We start from the raw sequence: 21,007 nt of genomic DNA on the forward strand, positions 1-21,007 counted from the left end.
TGTGTGTATTTCTCAAAAGAAATCACATGATTTTAAACAAAAAGGTACAGGTACTGAAGCACTGGTAGAAGACGTTTTACAAATTGATGCATTTATTATATCTAGTATAAACCACATATTACAATGATTTAGAAACAAAAAATAAATGTACATTTTATGTAAATGCAAAAGAAACAAATCAAAAGTCACACGTTCTCATGACACCCAGAACTGGGAAAATGCCACCGTCCCATATTGACAAAAGCTATTCACTTACACAACCCAACTCTTTTTCAATCTTTTGTGCCACTGAACAAACACCACTGGAAGATGAATGCTTTATTTTTTATTTTTTATAGTAGCATAACATTTTGGAGCCTTTTGAGGAATTTTCTTGACAAGCAGATCAACAAGAACTTGGAGAAGGAGCGAAGAAGTAAAGGGCCAGAAGGATGAGGTAGACCACCACGAGAGCAGTGCCTGCAAACAGAACAAGAGTTCATTAAAATGTTTGTTTTTTTAAACAACACTATGTAACTTTCTGCAGAAAGATTGTTGATTGTCAAGTGTTTATCCATCCATCCATCATCTGTAATGCCAAGTTGTGGAGGGCTGGAGCCTATCTTGAGCTAACATTGGGGCTGATTTCGGAACGAGAATAAACAATCAACTATCTTACTCCAGAAGTTTCATAGTGTTGCTTTTAGTAATAAATCTAATATTCTCCGGTGGTCCCTAAATTTTTCTGATTTCTGACGTAGGGAAATCTTGGCGTTACCCTGAAAGTAGTCACATTTTCCATCCATGAAGATGTAGTTGACCAGAATGACACTGAAGATGCTGGACCAGAGATGAATGTCACTGAACACGAGCACAAACCCAACATCCTGGGGGAGAAAACGGTTCAGACCAAGTCATGATTCAAAAACTCTTGCACGGTGTAAATAAATCAATTAACAATTACAAAAACTGGGCACTTACATAGAAGGCGTTGAAGAGTATGAGCAGTGGGATCTGTATCATGCAGACCTGCACAGCAATGCAGCTGCCCACTTCAAGGCTGGAGACAAAAAAAAATAGATACTGTAAGCTCCCTTGGAAAAATTCAGGCAGTAACTAAAAATTATACCAAGACAGCAGAGTGTACTCATACCTCAGGCTGATATTGTTCTGCACTGCAAACAGGACCCCATTGGCGATCTCAGGAAGCTCAGGCACCATGGCCAACAATGTGACACCGATGAAGTACTGCACCAAGCACAGGGAAACATTCTCTTTATATGTAAACACATCATCAGGTACATCAAGGCTCCATTAAAACCTACATTCCTTTTTAACCCAATTTGAAACCAGCCAGTTGGATTCAGTTTCATCTTCTGCTATACAGTCAAACCAGCCAAGACCAATGACATTTGGAATATAAAATACATTTTCCCATCCTCTTTATCAGTGGTGAATTTACTAAAGTACCTTTTTTTTTTTTTTTTGGTACTTGTACTTTATCTGAGTCTTTCCATTTTATCCAACTTTGTATTACTTACTACATTTCAGAGGAAAATAGATTACCCAATTTATCGGACAGCTTAAATTACTTTCCAGATTATAAATACAACGTCTAACCAACTACTGATTCTTAAAGAGATATGCCTTTGTTTTTTAAAATAACAGGATGTGTTTTGTAACCAAACACACAAGGCTCGTTCAAGGAGCAGTCTAGTTCTGATATCTTGTGAGATTGTTGAGTTGGTGCAGGAAGAAACGGTGGGCTAGGGATAGCCCAAAAAATCTGTCGGGAGCCACAGAACATATTTGTGTTTTATAATGAAGGTAACACAGCCTAAAAAGTCTAAATTAGCTAATCAAGATTACTTATGCTTATAAAGGTAATTGAACTTTGCATTTCCATTTCAATGTTGCCATGTTTTGGTGCATTTATGAAAGAACTAGCCTACAATAAATAGGAATAGAGTAGCAATACAGAACTATATATGCAGGCCTTCTCAAGTCCTCCCTGTGTTTTTGAAATGTACAATTTGTAAGTAGCCGTACACTGCAGCCGTGTGGCAGCAGCCAGCCGAGGTGATCTACTGGTCTGGGTACTTCTTCCACCACTGTTCTTTATAGTTTTGAAGCATTTTGAATACCTGGGAGATGGAGGAATCGGTCAGCAGTGGCTCGAGGTTCTCCGTGCTGAGGTCAGCGCAGCAGGCCATCAACACTGTGGCAACAATCAGCACTGCAAGAGCCCTCCAGCGGGACCAGTGGACCACATGATGACCTCCTGGGAACAGACACACTGTAAGCCTTTGCAGTTTAACATTTATGACTTACCTCACTTGACAAGCTTTTTTCTGCTTTCACATGCATCTAATCCGAGTCCAAAGTCTGAACCTTCTCCGGTTTTTAGGGACCTCACCCTCACATGCTGAGTTTTGACATGCACAGGCACAATTTTGCCTCACATGCACAAAAAGGTTAATATAGCAGGCAACAGGCAGTCCGTGCATCGCAGTGTCAAGTTCCTTCACCCAAAAGATTACATGCGTGCAACCCACACACCTGTTGCAACCACCTGGCTGGTGGAAACAATGCTGGCATTAATACACGAGTTGTCTGCAAGGAGTTGGCCAGTGGCGGCCTCACCAGTGGGCCGGGATGTGCTGGGGCCCGCTTGTGCGTACTGACCGTGTGCGTGGCCCCCTTGGCCATCGCTGATATGGATATCATAGATGTGGGAGTGGGTCTTCAGAGTGAAGATGAGGCCGATAAGGTACGCAGCAGGCAGCAGCACAGAGATTGTGTACACCAGAGGCCTGAAAAACATTTTTTTAATTAAAAAATAGTTTGAGTTGAGTTGATTACTTTGAAAAACTGCAGCTAATTAAGATAAATCTGTGTGTAGCACCGGGACTTACTCGATTTGGGACAGAATGAAATGTGCGTCAGTTTGACTCTGTCAAAAAAATGAAGGTGAAAATTAAAATCAATCATTTTTAAAAGACTTTCTTGTGTTCTCAATCTTTCCAAACGGTCAAGTCATACTGTATGAAGCGATAAGTGAAGCAGCCCACCGAGTCGTAGTGACAATCCTTGCAGACGAAGGGTACGCTGCCATTGCCTGGAACGTTGGAGCAGCTTTCGCACACCAGATTACCGAAGGTCTTTGAGAAGAGCGTTGGAGCAAACACACCTGGGGGACGACATTCACAGCAGGAGGGACAAGTTCAGTTTTATGAATCTGTCGGTGGAGGACAGCAGTGGTCCAAATTTGGAGAATTTTCCCGAAGGCCTTCCTGAGATACATTGTTCACAAGAATGGGACAGACAACCCCAAAACAAAAATCCTCAGGCTAAGGCTGCTGCGGAGGCATACAAATAAGTTACATGTGCGTCTTCCATACATACCTCCAATGGAGATGAAGAGCAAAGCTGAACTCACTCCGGCTGAACGACTGTTGAATCGCTGCTCTCGGTGTTTAATGCCCCCGATGATCATACAGATACCCTGTGCAGTTGAACACAGACAGACAGCAAGAGGTTAGTGCGTGCAAACTTCATAGAAAGAATCATAATGCTGCGTGTTCCCATTTTCCCCCTCACAGGTATGAACAGTATACAGCCGAGCAAGGTCCCGGTGAGTGCTGCTTTGACGATCTCTTCATAACATTTGGTGCCAGCGCTGTGTCCTCGCAGCAGTGCTGTGATGTAGAAGGTCATCTCTGTGATGGAGCCAAACGTGGCGTTCACCACCGCTCCCACTGCAAAGTTACTCTGGGCAGAAATGCTGCGGGAACAAAACAACAGTTCTATGTACTGTACATCAGAGTTCATGAGGACTTTACTGCAGCCCCAGTCTGTCCCTTCATTCGCATTCATCTACCGGCCAGGCACAGATGAAAATGTTTTAAAAAACAAGGCATTACCTGGCTATACCCATGCCAATGAAATATGACAGAGGAATGATGGAGGTGATGGCCGAGGCAAACTTGGTCTCTGGGCTGAAGTAAACGTGTTTATGGTCAACATAGCCAATAATCACAGTGATTATTACCAGGGGAAGAAGGTCTGGAGGGAGCAGAGACTTAAGGAGAACAAATGGATGGCACCTTCCTCAAAAATCATAACTGACTGTTCTTTTCAAGTCGTAGCTTTCTTTCCTCTTGGCGTTTCTTCGCACGAGCCAAGTACGACGAATTCAATCAGCCCACAAAAGGATACTCAGAGCAAAAATGCTGATTCCTTGGACGGTGAATTTGTAGTAATACACATTGAAAGCTTGATAACAGCATAAGATGACTCTGCCCTCGCACACATACGTCTGCACGGAAAAACACAGAAGAACAAATCAGTTACATGTGGTGGTATGCGGCCATGCTTTTGGTTTGTTGTGCTAAGGTTTTGGAGAGTGCACCTTTTCCAGTCTGTGAATCTGAACGTCCTCTGGTGCCATGAGAAGGACGGTGGTCATTGTGCGAGCGTTCATCTTGGCTACAGGTATAGTGAAGACCAGCAGCCAGGAGAGCACACAGGCAAGGCAGTGGACCACAACCAGGACGGGGTAACCCAGTAACAACCAAAGAAAAGTACTGATGCGACACTGCAGGGGAGGATAAAGAATACTTATCATTCATAATATTTATATAAACGCTGCAAAATTTTCCTTGCTCAATCTGATTCAGGTCATTCTGACTGTGTTACCCAGTGATGTGGAGTTTTTCTAGCTGCATGTTCTGGGACAGGGATCTCAACAGGGACCGGGGAGGATATCAGGAGGGGTGCGGAGTCCCTGTTAAGGCCCTTATTGTCTTCAATGACACTCTCTTCAGGAATGACCTCGATCTTTGGAGGCCTCCCAATGGGTCTCCTAACTACATCACCAGCCTAAAGAATGCAGAGATGACAACAGGGTAAGATTAATAATTGTGGATGCCATTTAAAAGAACATGTTGCAGCTATCGAGAATTAAAGATACTGTATATCATGTTACCTTTTCTAACGATTTCCCAAATGGCCAAATAAAGTACCACGCCATCTTTAAGCAAAGTTTGCCTAAAAAAAGGAAAGTGAAAGACGGTATGTGTTCCACATTCAGGCAAAACTATACTGTGAGTGATACTGTGAGTTTAAAAAAAGATACAAACCGTAAGGGATGCCAAAGATTGTCAGACACATTACAGGACAAATGAGGAGGTAGATTAAAGAGATCCACCATCCGAATGAAATTACATAAACTACATTCCCCAAAGTCAACACCGAGCCTGAAAGAGAGGAGAAATCACAAACTCAGGTTATTGTTTTAGAAAGTATTTAAGACCTCTTTAACTTCATTTAAGTAAAATGATTTTAAAAAAAGACCTTCTCGAGGCTTCACAAGTGTAAGATCAGAGTAGAGCTCCTTGATGAGGTCTGATTGGTCTTCAATGGGCCTCTCCGTCACACTGGCCTTCCACTTCCTGAAGCCAAACTGGAAAAAAAATAGAGTGAATGATATGTTGTACAAAGATACAGTGCTAAATAGCAAAGCCCCAGTGACTTTTACCACAACAACTTTGAGGTAATAGTGCTTAATGTAGTCCGTGTTAAACATCTGCAGCACAATTTAAAAGAAACGGCAAGAAAAAAGCGGGAAAATAACCTTCATGCCTCCCATTCTAGGTCTCTTTCCCACCGTTTTTAGACTCAATTTGAACCTGAGAGCGAGTTAAAGGGACAGTTCACCAAGTTTTTGAGATATCGGCCGCCTTTTCTTGAATCTAATGCGAGTAGACGGCACCCGGCTTGTGGTGCTCAAGGTGCCACAGCGATGTCTCTTTCCAGAAAACATGACCTGGTTACTCAAGATAATCTGCAGGCCTTGTCGTGAGCAGTTACGGTATTGCCGTGCTTAGATAAACATGCATCTATTCACAGGGCCGTAGCCAGGATTTTACACATACTGAGGTTGTGACCCACCTTGTAGTTGTTGGCCTCCCTGTGCGCCTCCACCTCATTCTCAGCTCTGATTGTTGTCTTTGTGCTGGCTTCATGCCAGCCCTCTTCTCCAAACCGTGACGGAGTAGACCGGGCACCTCGTGTCGGAGTGGACCGGGCTGAGGTGCCGTGTCCTCCTGTGCAGGTGACAACTTTGAGAAAACTTCCACGCAGCGGGGAAAGAAAAAAAAACACATGTGGCATCAACTTAATGTCTCACTCACCTCTGTGGACGGTGAGGAAACATTTCGGTGTGTAGTGGCAGATGTGGTGGGAGGAAGCCTCAGGGGGGGGCGACTCCGCTGCGCCCAGCTCTGGATGCTGGGGGCCAACGCCGAGCCAATCATTTTGGGACTGTCGCCGTGGTAACTGGTGATGCTGATCAGGATCTACGTACCTCTCTGAGTGGGGGGATATCATGCAGATCAGTACATCAAGTAGAGAAACACTGAATGACTGGGGGGGTTTCATTACATGAGAGGTGTCGAGGTTGACTGATACCCAGGACCAACGCCCTCTGGTTGCCCCATGCACAAGTGTGTGACTAACAAAAACCTCATGAGCGTCATGCATGCTGTCCCCTCTGCCACGACTGATCACATTATCAATGCATTGCGACACAGATAGATGAGAAGACCTAGCAGACTGACATATGCTTTGAAATTAAAAATAAAGGCATGCTCGTTAAAATCCATTATGCATATGATGTTGCACATGGGGCTCTGACTCCCCACTCCATTGTAACTCCATATGTGTGATACAAATGTAAAGTAAAAGATTTAAGGGTGCATTGAAGAGATTTTGAAGGAACAACTCATGTTTGCCGTCTGAAACTGATGAGAGAAGCCACCAAACTAACATGCTACAACATAAAGTGGCGTTTGGAAGTTAGGAAATGACTTTTAAAGAATTCCTCTTAGAATAAAAAAGCCTGACAGCCAAACAGGAAACTGATTATCAAACTTGAGCTGTGATTGGAGGAAAGTCTGGCAGCACAGGTGACTTTGATGGACGCGTTTGACACGAGGTAAATTGAACAACAAGCGATGAAAAAAACAAACAAACACACCAAATAAAAAGATAAGTTTTCTCAACAAACAGAGTTAAGTGTAAGTGGAGGTCATGACGATGGTTTGGCCTCACCTGAGGAGTCAGCGGCGGATCTCCTCCGCAGGTTCTCCGCATCACCTGGCATCAGCGAGGACTTCTTGTGCGACATTTTGTCTGTTTGCTCCCAAAGAGACGCTGCTGTCTCATCTGTGCGCCTCTTTATGAAGTCTGCCTTGTTCTCACTGCTGGCTGCCCGACTCCATACAAAGACAGGGAGGGGAGGGGAGGGGAGGAGGGGGAGGAGGGGGAGGAGGAGAGTACATACAGACACTGCTGGGTGTAGAGTTGTCCGACATTAGCGCCCCCCAGTGGTAGAATCAGGGAGGATTACAATGAGGGTGATGCAGTTGCACATGATGCCCCAGCTTTGGCCCCAGTTTATGCCTTGCCTTTACTTCCATTAGTCTACATATAGCCTAACCATCCGTCTGAGATGGTTTTTGCAGAAGCAGAAAACATTATAATTATAATTAATTATTACCACATTAAAATCCTTAAAATATTACCTTCTCCTTCTCCCTTGTCAAAGAGAAAATCCAGATTGTATGAGTAAGGAAATATTTTTCCTGCTGGACCCAAGATGTCTCCTACATCCCTGTAAAATCAATTGTCAATGTTTCTGCACTGCAGCCTTCAAGTTTCCATGTCACACTTATAATATTAATATATTAATACTAATATTAATGTTGGACCAGGGTTGCTGGTCCAATATTATTTAAAAAAAACAGAAAAAAACAAATAACAAACATAAAAAGGCTCCATACAGCTCTTCCTGCATAATCCAGGTCTCCAGAAGCTCCCAGATTGATTTGAAAAGATGTTATTTACACCATTAATGCACGGTTGAGCTTGTGCATGCTTTAAGCTTAGTAGCAACAGTGAAGATTTGGGTTTTAAAAAGGGGTACAAATAATGTCCATAGAGTTGGATTAAAACAAGTCCCCATCTACTTCAGTTGTTTAGGAGAATGATGTAGTGCCGTTTTGCTGCAAAGCTCCAGAAATGTTACGACGATACTTCACCTAACTAACTTTCCATCAGCATGTGGATGAGTAGATGGCTGCGTTTGAGTTTTTCTGTGAACTCTGCACACACTGTCCGTCATTATACGCAGCGAAGCTCAAACATTCAACTGTAGGAACATATTTGACCGGAGGGGGACTTAAAGTTTTGGGTTCATGTTATACCAACTGAATGAAAGGATTTGTTCGTATTAGGAAAAAGAGGCACGACTTGGGAAACAGATTAAAACCTTTTTTATCGTTCAGCTGACAGAAAACAATGTAGCTGAACAAGCCTCAGTGGTTTCTCATCAGTGGGCATCTATTTTTTGTACAATCAGACACTTGGCTCTGAATGTAATAGTAACACTCTAGAGGCAAAACTGAATCCAGTGTGTGAAAATATGACAAAACAATCACACAGAAAAGTGTAGGGTTACTTTTATTTACACATGAAAACACAAAAAGTACAGCTGCACAGTCAAAGTGACAGTAATCTTTTCTTTTTACACAGTTGGGAGACTAAACACAGAAAGCAACACAAGACCAGCTGGTAGGCCGACATCCTTTAGACAGCTCACAAAAAACAGAATTTATTTACTTTCCAAGGCATAAAAAAGTGAAACATGATGTCTAAAGTAATCTTCATTTAATGTTTTAATAATCTTTGAACATAAACTTTTTGGGGTGGACATCAGCTATGCTTTATTTTTGTTGCCAGACTCACTACATTGACAAATTCATAGCAGTGTGGTAACTAATAATAACATAAATAATTCTCTATCATACACATCTCACATGAATTACATTAGACAGGCTAATTTGTATCGGCTATGAGGCGCTCTATCACAGTCTGCTTCAGCATCATTTATCCATACTGAGTGTAACATGACAACGCTGGGTGAAATTTTGGTTACAGCACAAGTACAGTGAAAACTTTTTATAGCGTAGTTGACTCTTCCCTTTTTATTTATCATATCAGCAGAGTGATCAAGTGACTTGATATATAAATCTGTACAAATAATACCCTTATTGAGGAAATCTATGGACAACCTATGTACAGTACACACATTTAGAAAGAGAGAGGGTGAAAAATAGATGCATTTAGGTAAAAGGTGACTTCTAAGCCCACTGTAGTGTAAAATACATCGTGAAGACGACCTTCAACTGGACTGAAGAGAAGAGGACACACATATGAAGCCCAGTTTAGACTGAATATGTACAACAGATAAACAAAAGTAGAAATACTGCTGTAAAAAAATAACACTTTTAAAAATAATTATACAAGAAGAAAAGTTGTTCGGAAGTATACAAAGAGAACTTGTTAAGATGGACATTTCAGTACTCTTCTCCAAACAAACAATAAGCTATCTGTGGGTGTATTGAATCATGTATTTCAGCTCAGTATCTTTATGAATAATATCTGTTTAAAGAGTAACTCAACAACCCCTGAAAGCCTTGTGTTTGCTTGTCAGCCGGGTGTTAAGTTAATTCTTTGACACAATCGTGTCACTGCTACTTTGTAGATGTCAATAAAATGATGGCAAGTAAGGATGAGATAACAATTTGGGTTCTTCTGTTTAAATACAACGCAAAGAGGGCAATGTGTTTGACTCAAAGGCCACATATTATGCTCATTTTTAGGTTCATACTTCTATTTTGGGTGGTGACTAGAAACTGTTCAGATGCTTTTACTTTTCACATACTGTCCATTGCTGCAGCACTCGTATTCACCCTCTGTCTGAACGCTCCTGTCTCTTTAAGGCCCCCCTCCCGAGGAAGCCCAGTCAGCTCTGATTGGTCTCACAGGACTGAGCAGGCCCCGCCCACCGTGTTTCCACATGAGTTCTGCAGGTGTTTTTGCAACCGTGGCTGTGCTGGGGGGCGTGGCTGAGGGCGTTATAGGGCGTATAGTTGTGACATCAGAACGTTACGGAAGTCGCGATGGCTCGTTTAAAGGCACAGTTTCGTGTGCATTTCTCTGTGGATTCAGCATTTTCTTTCTTTTTCTTTGCTTTATGATAAAAAAGACATGGAAATCTCAATTTCTACAATATGGCATGTACAAATTTAACCATTTCTTTTAGTTCTTCCTGTATCATAGATTCTTAAGGCAACCTCTCAAAACCACTTAGCAATATTTTCTGTTATATTAGTATTACTAGGGCAAGGGAGATAATGGTTAGTACCTCTAATTAACTGTACATAAACACAAGTTATTAATGGCTAAATAGTAGTGGGAAGACAGAAATGGAGCCTTAAGAACATTTAAATATAACACAAAAGAAGACCTGGGTTAAACAATATTTGCAAGTAGCCCGTACATTTCTTTTTTTTTTTAACCTGTGTGGTCTTCTGTATGAGTCAGGCTGACAAAAGCAGACAATCCAAGATTAAGAATATAACAATTTTCAAACGTTTTAGCAACTGCCAAAATAAAGTTGACAGGCAGTTGGCAATTCATCAATGACACCGTTACTCATCCTGCCGCGTTTAAAGTTCAATGTTGTCACAAACGGGGCTGAATGAACGCAGGGGGCTTCAGAATAAAGACATCGGTTTCAAGCCATATAAAGTTTAGCTGCCTCATTTGTCTTGTCATCACCGAGTTGCCTTTGAAATTTCATTGGACACAAATAAAGTATAAAAAAATATTTTTCATTAACTTATTCACAACATATTTTTTTCACTTTATCCCTTTGCTTTTTGTAAGAACAAAACAAACTCGAAAGAAAGAAAAAACAAAAAGATTTAAAAAACTGACCAGCTTAGTTCCATCTTGACCTCTGGGCACTGGAAATTAGGTGCACTTGAGTAAGATTTTTGAAAGTTTCCAGCACTTTTTGTAGCTTACTGTCTGTGTACCACGAAGCAATAAATCGGAGCTATGCTCTTAGAAGTCAGAGTCAGCATCCATGAGCTCCGCTTCCATTAAATTGGTCCTGGAGTGAACCGGTCCATAGCCAGCCCTTCGTGCTGCCGGTACCCGAGCCATATGGGCCATCCTCTCTGACAGCCCCTCCGTCTCCCCGGGGTAGCGGGAAGAACCACCTGTCTGCCAGGTGGAGGCTGTGGGAGGGCAGCGTGGGCCGAGACCCAGATCCTCTGGGCGGTCGCTGTGGGTAAGATGGTCAGTGAGCAGGCTGCGGCCATATCTGTTCCAACCGCTCTGGTATTGTGGGTAGGGACACCTCTCCTCGCAGGAGGGTTGGAAATCTGGGAAGGACCCTGGCAGGACTTCCTCCTCCAGCTGCAGCTGTTGCCGCTGCTGTTGCTTCTGCTGTTCCCGCAGATTGGCGACCAGACTCGGGTGGCACGGCAGTTTGGGCAGACGAGGCACTGAGCTCCGACCAAACTCGCGCTGGTGATAAGCCTGGTGGTCCATAGCCTCCTCCGCTGGACGTACCTCCTTCTTCCTCTTCTTCTTCTTCTTTTTCCTCTTTATCATCTCTGGTGAAATCTCAGCCTCCACCATCCACAGCCTGTTCCTCTCCTCTGGGGGTGGCACTGGGAAAAAAATGACAGAAACATATTTGGTGATTCTTCCAATAAAGAGAGGGAGAAAAGAGGAAAAAAGACAATCTGAAGCAGAAGGTGTGAATTTCAGTCCCCAGCTCTCACCTGGTGTACCAGTAGGAGTAACAGAGATGTCCTGAGGCAGGATGGCCCCTCGCCTGGCCACCATCTTAGTCACATGCTGCGCCCAAGCTGACGACACGTCATTCGATGGCTCATTGAGGTCGAAATTGATGCCAGCTATGAAGACAAACCGCAAACTCTCAATTTAGGGACAACTAAGGACAACTTTAAATCCAACATACTGTTAACGGCTCCCCCGCGGTGCCCCTGCAGCTCTGAACTGCTCCAAGCTAAACAAGCACCGCAGCCGCAGCGGCCTCACAGCTTACACGAGCAGAGGAATGTGTCATTCAGTTCTTCGCTACAGACATAACAGTTGTGTAGCCTCTGGGCCACAAAAAAGCAAACGGAACATTTTTTTCAGGCCAAATTTGAAGGAAAAATAACACGTAGTGGTTCACAAAGGAGTATAGCATTATATAAGCACACATGGCGCCATCTTTGACGTTCTTCTACTGAACTCGAAGCTCAGAGAGTCGGCGACCACAAAGTACAAAATGTAGTTTATCACCTACCTATAGCGGCATATATTCACGCACAGTTTCAGTTTTTACGTGCCTAGGCTTTCAGATGTCTACCCAACACAATTGTTTAAGAAACTAAATTACAAAATTGAACCACAGTGTGTCGTTCCAGAAGCCTCAAAGATAAGTGAATGTATTTTGGGTGAAGCCACCCATTACAATGGGGGCAAACAGGGAGGACTCTATGAATAATATGCACACATAGACCTGACTAACAGACACCTTGCATTTTCACTTATTTACCACAAGGTGGAGGCACGCAAACATCTCCAGACATGGCCTCCAAAGTGTCATTCTTCAGTCCAAATAGTGGACAACTAAATAAATATCAGTGTAGGTTTCCCCAGAATGATCTGAGTTCATTTTAAAGGCATACTATGTAGGATTTGTTAGTTGCTGTTTGTAAACACGCAGTTTAAAGGTGCAGTAATCCAGTTATAGTCGATTGTTTAGTCGTCAAATACCAACGCTTCTGGTCGGCGAGCCAATAGCCCAATTTGAAGGCCTGGGAATAAATTTAACAACTATCTTTCTAACTAAGTAAATAAGTTAAGTACTTCTTAAACTTTAAAATAAGAAAATACAGGACAAGAGAAGGTTCACTGCAGTTACAGACACAGCCACACACTAGTGGGTCCTCAGTAGTACATGTATCCACTGAAGTACTCACCCACTGGTCCATCATGAGACACGGTGTGCATGCTGAAGGACATTTCCTTCTCTGGGTCCTTGTGAAGCTCCTTCCTCATCGCAAACGCCTTGGCAATCATCTTGCTCTTCTTGATCCTCTTGGGCTCGTTGTCACTACGGCCGATAATCCTGACACATGAACGTAAGGCATGTTAAAAAAGAGAGACCACAGGTAAAAACAATACCTGATAGAATGAAAGGCTGTGTTCCCCCACAGAAAATGATCAGGCGGTTAGAAAGAGGGACAGGCATGTGACCTTGGGTAAGACGTGGATCTCCTACATGTTAGTCACTTCACTCTGGATGAGACTTAAGCCCGAACCGAAAACAATCATTCGTAGAATTACTGTTTTTTGTTTCAAAGCGAGAAGGAAACTAATTCCTGCGAGTGAAATCCAAGTCACAGTAAGCCCCTGTGAGTGCTGTTACAAAACCAGGGATTAACACAGCAAACCTAAATGCACACACTGGAGACGCACAGCAAGAAGTTGAGCAAATTTATGCCCCCGTACTTTTAAATGATGAGGGGGGAAAATCCACGTTTTTAAAGATGGATTTTTAGGGTTAAGATTCCAGCAGTTTTCAAGCACTTACAAGGAATCCAAACTACAGATTTCCAAAACTCAATGAATGAAACACAACCTCTGGAATCATGTGTTTTTAGAGGCACAACTATGACCACAGAAAACTGTCTGACGTTTGCTTACTTGCACCAGGTCCGTTTCCAGATGAGGATGGTGGCCTTGGTCCAGACCCAAGTGCTCATAGCGATTCCCGTCCCAAACATGGAGAACAGGTTGATTTTCTCCACCATCAGGCTGGGCCGGTTCTTAATGGTGCATTCTGGGATCGGCTTGTTGGTCTGAGAGGCGATTGTCACGTTGGCTTCGCACCTGTCGAAAACACGATGAGATGATTCATCTCCACGCTACACGCGCCTTGAATACTTCCTCGTGACTGAGCTACATTCAAACGCTGAATCAGGTAAATAAGAGTCTTTTACATGTTCGGGCAGGAGAGAGTGGTTTACATATTTGAGGCTAAATTAATTCCAATCCAGCCAGTGTCAACAGTGTGGGGGAATAGGGCTGCATTCACCGCTGCGAGCTGAGCGGTTGAGCAGCGGTTTGAAGTCTCAACAGCATCAGTTTGTGGATTTCTGTGTGGAAGATTTAGCTTTAAGTAGCCCCGATGCAGGCAGGTGTAAACCTCTGCTACTGAGTGTACGATCAAGGGAAAGAGCGGCAGACTTCTCAACGGGATTTCTGACACCTAAAGAGGAGAGACACTGAGGACTTACAGAACATATTCTCTGAAGCTCTTCTCCCATTCAGCCTGGTTGAAGAAGTCGTAGAAGTGGCAGCCGAAGGTGATGAAAACGAAGCCAAAAGCGAGGAATCCGAATATGCCTGACGAGGAGAAACAGAACGACAGATGAGGTGTGAGACACCAGACTCTTCACTGCCAGTATCATTCATACAGAAAGCAAAAGTGTACCTAAAATGATAATGAAAAAATGTGGAATAATGGGTGAAATCATTGTAAAAGACAGTAGAAAGTTGTTTCATTTAAAATATTAAAGATTTTTAGTTAGTGTGTGGATGAAACACCAGATTATATGTCTAAAATCAAGCATTTTTCACGGAGTAGACTTAAATTCAAGCATATAACGAGCCAGAAGTTTGCATCTCCCTTGGATTATTGCAGAAAATAAGCCCTCTGGCAAACAAAAGTTTACGATGGTTACACGTTTTGTTTAATTCTACTGTGAATTGAAAACTGTACAAGTCGGAAAAGTTGAGTTAAAATAGTTTACAAGTAGATATCCATGAGTAAATGAGTCTCTGTAGTTTGCCTGATGACGTTTAATGTCCCTGATAACCTCTGTAGTCTCATTTGGCCACTTGTTAGCATGTTGATACACGTTAAAGAGGGAACTGGAAGTGCAAAAATGCTAACTTATGTCTGGGTTTTAAGGCTGCAGCTCTCTATTCCTATCCCTGCAAATGTAACAGCTAGGATTAAGCATTTCCCAAAAACTTACAAACCTTTATATAAACCCTGTGTTAAGTGTGCCCAAATTAACATGCTGCCACATCTTTAAACGTTCAATTTCTTCACCTTAACTCGACCCAGATCTCAACTCTGATCACAAACAGGACGGCTTTCACCCTCATGCCGTTTCTCACATCTACAATGTGCTGTGAAGTGGCAACAGACAGAGAGAACGTACCAAGCCTCAGCATCGTCTCGTTGATTTTGCTGGCCGCTTTCTCACTCAGAAGTCCTGGGTGGTTACTCTTGATCGAAAACAACGTCATGACGCCTGAAAAGAGAAATGTGAAGCGCTGGTCACAAAGCTTGAAAGATTTGAAAATAAGGGAAGGAACTGCCTTCGGTTTTTAAGTCACTCACCCCGGATCAGGAAGTAGCCACCAACGACAAGCACCACTCCGATGGGAGCGAGCACGAACCCGGCCCGGTACCTGTAGTTTTTGTAGCCCACAAAACAGATCCCACTCACCGAGTCTCCATCCACCTGTGGACCAGCACACAATGGGGAAACGATGAATAAGTGATGAAATTGAAAAAAAAAACTAATCTTTTCCCATGACTGGAAAAAAAGTGGGTGAGATTTTACCTCTGCGATAGCCAGGATGGCCACAGTGAGGATGAAGGGGATGGACCAGGTGACCATGTGGAAGTAGGAGGTTCTGCCCGACAGCGGCTGGTGGGTGGTGCCCAGAGCTTTAAAGGACGTGTGCCAGGCGTAGGTCAGCATGACGAACCAGATCACGCCCGACATCAGGGAGTAGTACACGATGATGAAGATGGTGACACACGAGAGCGTCTCTGAAGACCTGTGCAGAACAGATGAGTGAATTCAATTTTTTTCGTTTGGATTATATTCTAATCTAATCTCGTGACTGATTGCTTGAAGACGTACGAGGGCTCCCCGAGTCGCATGGTGTTGTCGCTCTTGCAGACAATTTCGTCGCGGGCTCCGTCCAGGAACTGGGCCAGCCAGCCGATACTGCCCACAAAGAAGCAGGCGTTGATGTAGAAGAGAATGACGGCTGGGTAGCGGTTGGAGTTCTTCCAGTCGGCAAGAAAAGTGGCCTGAATCGGAGGACATTTTCAAAGTCAGAGGACGGCTGAAAAGGTATCTATAGAATAGGAATAGAAGATCACAGTTATGTCTCACCAGGGTGAAGAAGGTGCAGAGGAGGGTGATGGTGCCGAAGTAAGCGATGTAGGCGTGCATGTCATCGTGCTCCTCCTCGGTGAACAGAGGGTTGTCACACTGGATCCCGCAGCCCTCCACGTCCTTGTACCAACTGGACTGGATGTCCGTCTTCACCAGGGGAGCTTCACACTGGCCTGATGTGTTGAACTTGAGCTTCTGCACCTCATTCTGCACACGGAGGACAAGGCAAGGGGAAAGGTGAGCTTCTAATCCAACATTACTTTGATATCATTTGAGAAAAAGTTTCTTGAAGGTATCATTACAATAAATTATTCCATTTTTAAAAATCAAAGGTGGCTGCTCTCCAGCTGGCCCTGACTTCTGACCTGCGGTGAAAATGACATTATGTAACGGTGAAGCTTACCGAACAGCCAACAGGGAACTGGTCACATTTAAGGAAGCTGGGCCAGCCTCTCTCCTGGTCCACGATGCTACATGGGCGGCGCGTCGCCATACACAGGCTCTGGCTGGGCAGCTCAACTTTACCGTTTTCACATTTGGGCATGTAGACGGCACAGAGCAGCGGCTGGATGACCGACCAACAGCGAGGAGCGTTCCTCAAACCTAGGAGAGAAAAACAGTGTTAGAACGGGCTGAACATTTGACATTACACATGAGAAATGTACAGCAAGACATGGGCGACGTTTATCAGACTGATGTCAGTGATGGTGATCACTGTTATTATCGATTAACTAATATTTATCCAAAGCTGGAAGGTGGAGATGTGCAAATATAAATTAATAAAGTTATGACAGGAACAGGATAGAACATAGATCAGTCGGTTTGACAAACTGTTTAGAGCTGCAACAATTGATAAGTCAATGAGCAGGAAATTAGTTGCCAACTATTTTAAGAGATTGTTTCAGTCATTTTACAAGCAAAAGTGTCAAAAATTTGCTGGCTCCAGCTTCTTAAATGTCAGGACGTCCTGCTTTTCTTTGTCATTTATGGCAGTAAATGAAGAGTCTTTGGGTTTGGGACTGTTGGTTGACAAAGTTTTACCCCCACAGAGGATGTTATGTTTTGGCCTGTGATCGTATGTTGGTTTGTTGGTTGGTTTGTCAGCGGGATTACACAAAAACTACAAAATTGATTTCCACAACACTTGGATGGAGAGTGGCTCTCGGCCACATATCCAGGAATTGTATTTAACTTTCTTTAACACGTCAGCACCGTAGTGCTTTTTTCGCCATTTCCATTAGTTGCTCAGGGAATAATATATGGATTTTGATGTAAACAATCAGGTATATTAAGGCAGCTGGTATCTACGAATGAGTACAGATTTGAAAAATCTGGTTCTAGCAGATTTAAGTATGTTTAATTTGATATTGGATGAGGCTAGAATAGGCAGATTAACTGATAATGAAAATAATCGTTGGTATTCAGCCACTGAACAGAAAGTTAATCAACAACTACTAATTAAAAATGTTATTGCTATCGTTCTATGTTGTACTCTTGTCACCTCAATATGTTTCAGGTTTTCACTGTTGCTCAGACAAAACAAGCAATCTGAAGGTGTCACCTGATGATCTGCAACATCTTACATTTTATGGACAAAGTGATTAATCAAAAAATTATCCTGCAGATTAATTGATGTGGAAAATTCATTTTTTTTATTTGAGTGTGGTCCCGATAAAGGGTGATCTTGTGAAATCTCGTGAAGTCTGAAAAAGCATCTGCAAGGAGTCCAGCTGTGATACACCGGGACATTTTGTATCAGTACAGAGTGAACATTTTTTAAAGCAACAACAACAACATAGACAACAATTTGGTGGAAACAGTCAAAAGCATATTTAAACCTAACAGAGCAAAAATAATCATTATTCTCAGGAGCACAGGAGCCACAATAAACCATACCCAAGATACAAATAAGGCTCCTTATGAGTTATTTAGGAGCACTTGACACCTGCGAGTCACTGTCCAGGCCCTGGCAGCTCATTAGTGTTTGCTCATGAATGTGAAAGTCCTCTTACAGAACATCTACAAACCTTTTATCAGCCAGACTCCACTATTGTTTCCTCTCTCACACCTGTGAGTGACTCCCATTGTTGCCTTTAATGGCTTTTAACCCTTCATTTCCTGTTGAGGGGTCTCTGCCTACCTCATCACAGCCCATTGACACACCAATTAACATGACCATCACATGGTCAACAATGCTGAATATTTCTGTGTAATGATTATAACAAGATATTTTTTTTAATTAATCAAACTGGCTCCACTTTTTTTATTCACTTATGCATGTATTTATTGTTTAATTACTACAAAATAAAAGCATGGCAGACAAAATATATAATTTTCTTATGCTGAGCTTATTACAAAATCTACACAATGCAGTCAATAATAGATTTATAGTGAGGTTATACTTCTTAATTATCACTTTAAAGTATTTTAAGCCATCTTAACATTCATAATAACCCCACAGGTGTTTACAGAACTCTGTTTTTGGCATCTACACTCCAACAAATGGGATTTATTTTACATCTACTGTCTCCACAGTTGTCTGATTTAACTACAGGATGATCATCACTCTATAGGCTCTAAAACGAGACATTAAAACTCACCAGACCACATGGTCAACTTCTCATAAGCCTCTTCTTGGGTCGTGGAGTCCTCCGCCAGGATCAGAGAAGTATGCGTGTAAGGTAAAGGCGATCCCAGACATGTGTTGTACTTCAGAACCTCGCAAGTTGTGGTCTTCTTGCATTTGTCCTCAAATATCGTCCCGTTCGGGGACAACACTGCCCCGGAGCCCGAGAGCCAGGCAGCCCAGACGCAAAGCATCCCGTAAAATCCAACAATGGGGCTCCGAGCCTGGGAAGACATCTTGGGAGAGGAGATTCAACCGTGCACAAGTGAGATTACTTTTTTGAATCCTCGGGCGCCTCATTCACTCCTCCTGTTCGCAGATGTACGCGCAGACCAAGTCCTCAGAATAAGTTTCCAAACGCGGCGTGTCGAGGAGGAAAATCTGCGGAGCGCGTCAAACTTTTCTCGCAGTCCTCCCAAACTTTTTTTATTCTGCACTTCTCGTCCGATCCTCGCTGGATCCTCCGGAATTCCTTCATTATCCAAACTCCGGCAGCTCCGAGGTTTACAAAAAAAAACACACACTGCCCTCAGCTTTGGAGAAAACGCATCATCCGCTTTAAAAAACAATACAAAGTGTTCATTTGGAGCGATCAGGGCTGGGTATGAAAACGCCGTGAAAGTAGTAGATTTCGCCCTCCCCCCACTTCCAAAAAACTTGCCATGAAAAAGTCTGGATCTCTGTAATAGGATCTCCAGCTCTGACGCACCACCCCCTTTTCCACAGCCCCCCCTTTATTTACATGCAGGCAGAAAAATAAGATGAGCAGTTATCCCACATCTCTCTGCGCGTCCAGAGGAGCGAGTTTAATCCCGGTGAAGCGTCCTGATCGCAGCTCTGTGTTGTGTTCACGAGCTGCAGCTCGGTGTCTGCTGGTTGTGTGTGTGTTTTTTTTTTTTTGTCTCTGGTATGCACATGGTGGGGGAGAGCCAGAGCAACAAAACCTCCCCTCCCATCCCCCTCTGCAAGTGGAAGAATGTGCCTTATGGCAGGCCTTCTCCAAAAACTCCTCATCTCAAGGACCCCCCCCCAAACAACACAGAGCCTCCACCTGACAGGAGGGTCTGTGTAGTCTGTGCTGAATCAGACACCTGTGTGATCATGTGACCACGTCTCACAGTTTTTATGAAGACCCCAGGTGGTCCTCAAGACCTTTCACTGATTATTGATCTACTTAAGCAATGTGCATGGGCTTTAATGCAGCAGTCATTAACAAACATGTGTTTAAAATGTATGTGCACTTTCAGTGAGGTGGTGCTGATGCTGCATTATGAGCTTCTCACCATCATATTGAATAACGTACGGATTTAAAATGCAACAGCTGCACAAGAGATGGGTATTCCAGTGTATTTCAATGTGAATTAAATACATAGAAATAGAAGAGGAGATGACATTAAAGAGCAATGTGCATTAGATAAATAACAATGGCCTAGACTGTGTAAATTAATTGTTCAATTATTTGTGCAAAAGAAATCCAGAACTCCAGATATGTGTATTACAAATAGTGTAAATATAGGTACAGTGATGGAGAAAGTACTTAGATCCTTTACTGAATTAAAAGTACTAATACCAAACTGTAAAAGTACTCTATTCAAACTCAGAAAGATCATATTTACTAACATTGATATGGTCACAATAAACTCAGAAATATAAATATATAATCAAAGAAGCTATCCTCACAGGAAAATATGAAAAATGGCTGCTGAGAAAGGTCCTGCAAATATAAACAAAGTTAAAGTAAAACAGAATTAAATTGTGCTCTCCTCTGAGAACCATTTGTTAATATAGTTTATTCAGTCATGAATTAAATGAATAAAATCTGTCTCCTCTGATTAAAATCTCGCCCCCAAAACTGCTGAGTGCACCTTCAAGTAAAAGTGTGTAGACATAATCAGGAAAACGTAGTTTAATTGTTAAAAGTAAAAGTTTTTAATACAATAAAATGTCCCCTGTGACTGTCATACTACTACATATATTATATAATTAGATTATTATTACTCATGCATCAGTGTAATGCAGGATTTTACTGAGGAACTATTTTGTGTTATTTTCATTACGGTTTAATCTCATGATTATGCTCTTGATTAATCGATTGATTGATTGATTGATTGATTGATTGTTTGGTTTGTAAAAATTCTGAAATAGAGAGAAATGTTGCCACATTAACCCAGAGTGTAAAGTAACTAGTAGGTAAAAAGAAAATAACAGTATTTATTTATATAAGTACCTCTAATTTGTATTTAATTACAGTGCTTGAGTA

The 21,007-nt window shown here is 42.6% G+C and overlaps 2 protein-coding genes across 2 annotated transcripts; both read right to left on the reverse strand.

The window, feature by feature from the left end:
- Positions 1-129: 129 nt before the first annotated feature.
- cax1 (cation/H+ exchanger protein 1) lies at positions 130-7,244 on the reverse strand. The gene is made up of 20 exons (XM_084345363.1): positions 7,093-7,244; positions 6,174-6,350; positions 5,932-6,086; positions 5,335-5,443; positions 5,121-5,237; positions 4,967-5,028; positions 4,678-4,860; positions 4,391-4,576; positions 4,198-4,297; positions 3,903-4,044; positions 3,580-3,763; positions 3,385-3,484; positions 3,051-3,169; positions 2,895-2,932; positions 2,665-2,792; positions 2,124-2,260; positions 1,133-1,227; positions 961-1,039; positions 758-866; positions 130-459 (listed from the first exon to the last, which is right to left on the reverse strand). The coding sequence occupies exons 1-20, from the start codon at positions 7,166-7,168 to the stop codon at positions 386-388; spliced, it is 2,370 nt and encodes a 789-aa protein (XP_084201489.1). The 5' UTR covers positions 7,169-7,244; the 3' UTR covers positions 130-385.
- A 1,239-nt stretch (positions 7,245-8,483) lies between these two features.
- Positions 8,484-19,560, reverse strand: smo (smoothened, frizzled class receptor). Its single transcript, XM_084345391.1, has 12 exons — positions 18,722-19,560; positions 16,525-16,724; positions 16,119-16,328; positions 15,861-16,033; positions 15,555-15,774; positions 15,329-15,452; positions 15,147-15,239; positions 14,214-14,322; positions 13,621-13,806; positions 12,894-13,042; positions 11,682-11,816; positions 8,484-11,567 (listed from the first exon to the last, which is right to left on the reverse strand). The coding sequence occupies exons 1-12, from the start codon at positions 18,981-18,983 to the stop codon at positions 10,954-10,956; spliced, it is 2,475 nt and encodes an 824-aa protein (XP_084201517.1). The 5' UTR covers positions 18,984-19,560; the 3' UTR covers positions 8,484-10,953.
- Between the last annotated feature and the right edge of the window lie 1,447 nt (positions 19,561-21,007).

The sequence above is a fragment of the Pagrus pagrus genome (assembly GCF_965226575.1).
Source record: "Pagrus pagrus genome assembly, chromosome: 23".
In the NCBI taxonomy this organism is placed as follows: domain Eukaryota; kingdom Metazoa; phylum Chordata; class Actinopteri; order Spariformes; family Sparidae; genus Pagrus; species Pagrus pagrus.

Excerpts from the sequence above, each read along its gene's own strand:
- cax1 (XM_084345363.1), bottom strand. The coding sequence starts at position 7,168 with ATGTCGCACAAGAAGTCCTCGCTGATGCCAGGTGATGCGGAGAACCTG. Across the intron at positions 4,577-4,677 it reads GAAAAACTCCACATCACTGG|TGTCGCATCAGTACTTTTCT; the intron begins GTAACACAGTCA and ends CCTCCCCTGCAG. Across the intron at positions 1,040-1,132 it reads CAGAACAATATCAGCCTGAG|CCTTGAAGTGGGCAGCTGCA; the intron begins GTATGAGTACAC and ends TTTTGTCTCCAG.
- smo (XM_084345391.1), bottom strand. The coding sequence starts at position 18,983 with ATGTCTTCCCAGGCTCGGAGCCCCATTGTTGGATTTTACGGGATGCTT. Across the intron at positions 14,323-15,146 it reads CGAGACGATGCTGAGGCTTG|GCATATTCGGATTCCTCGCT; the intron begins GTACGTTCTCTC and ends TCTCCTCGTCAG. Across the intron at positions 13,043-13,620 it reads TGGAAACGGACCTGGTGCAA|GATTATCGGCCGTAGTGACA; the intron begins GTAAGCAAACGT and ends TTCATGTGTCAG.